The sequence below is a fragment of the Emiliania huxleyi genome (assembly GCF_000372725.1).
Source record: "Emiliania huxleyi CCMP1516 unplaced genomic scaffold EMIHUscaffold_1, whole genome shotgun sequence".
In the NCBI taxonomy this organism is placed as follows: Eukaryota; Haptophyta; order Isochrysidales; family Noelaerhabdaceae; genus Emiliania; species Emiliania huxleyi.
In genome coordinates, this window is record NW_005202428.1 from 1,115,828 (window position 1) to 1,116,897 (window position 1,070).

General features: G+C 59.6%; 1 protein-coding gene across 1 annotated transcript in view; it reads right to left on the minus strand.

The window, feature by feature from the left end:
• Positions 1-269, minus strand: part of EMIHUDRAFT_194153 (hypothetical protein) — a gene marked incomplete at both ends in the record, with an annotated part of 578 nt that extends 309 nt beyond the window's left edge. Inside the window, one exon of the mRNA XM_005794074.1 lies at positions 167-269. Coding sequence (XP_005794131.1) covers positions 167-269 — 103 coding nt within the window. The remainder of the gene's footprint in view (positions 1-166) is intronic.
• Between the last annotated feature and the right edge of the window lie 801 nt (positions 270-1,070).

Consider the following 1,070-nt stretch of genomic DNA (forward strand, 5'->3'; position numbering starts at 1 on the left):
AGCGCGGCGAGCAGAGGTGGCAGGGTGACTCCGGTATGATGGCGGCGGGCGAGAGCAGCGGCGGGCGAAAGCAGCGGTGCCCGCGGGTGCGGTGCCGTCACTCCTCAGCGCGGCGGCTGCGGCAGTGACGCATGTGCTCGTGGCGGCAGTGGCGTGGCCCCCACACCTGGCCCGCCGAGCATGGACTTGATGGTCCCGGAGACCATCGCCGCCTGCCGGTCGAGGATAATCTCGGTGCCGTCCGACGCGATAAGCTTGACCGGGTCCATGGCCGCGGCTTGATCGTTGGGCTCGGGCGCCAGCGCCCGTTTCAGAAGAATTTACACTCGAAGAAGAATTCTCGCAGCGCATCTCCGAGAAATGGGAAGAACTCCCAATCGCTCGTTTGGGTTTGTTTGTTTTCTTTCTTTCTTTCGACAAGGGAAGAAGCTTCTGAGCATTACAGGTGACATGCCTTCCTCCATTTTTTATTTTCTTTGTATATGTTCCTCTCTTCACACACATCCTCTTACCACTTACGCACTAGAAAAAGAAAACATCGGGCGGGATGGGAGGACGGCACGCCGCCAAACAACTCTCTCTCCGCCACCCACCTCTCTCGCTCGCCGCCACCACACAGGGACCACAAATGACGTGTGAGTGTTAGAGTTGTTTGGAGCGCAGAGACCTGAAACGGTCCGTCGACAAATTCGAAACGTCCGCAGCACCCGCCGAATTCGAAACGTCCGCAGCTCCCGCCGATCTCCCGCTAACGGATCTTACGCCGCCTGTAACCTCTCTTTAAGGTATTGCTAAAAATCTCTCTCACAGGGATCTTAAGGAGAGGGGTGTGATGCGCTAGCCGTCGCCCACCCTTGGGCGTCCGCCTCTTCCTATCTCTCTTCGCAGCCTCTCGCCGATTCTCGCTGCGACCTGCAGGCCACCTCGCGGTCGTCCCACTCTCGTCATTCTCTCCCTTGTCGCTTCTTCCTCTGTCGCGTCGCTCTCCTCTGCTTCGTTCTGCGACGCCGCCGCCGCCTGCCGGTCCCTTGTTCTCGCGGTTGTTGCGGAGGACTTCGTCGCAGCTCCGC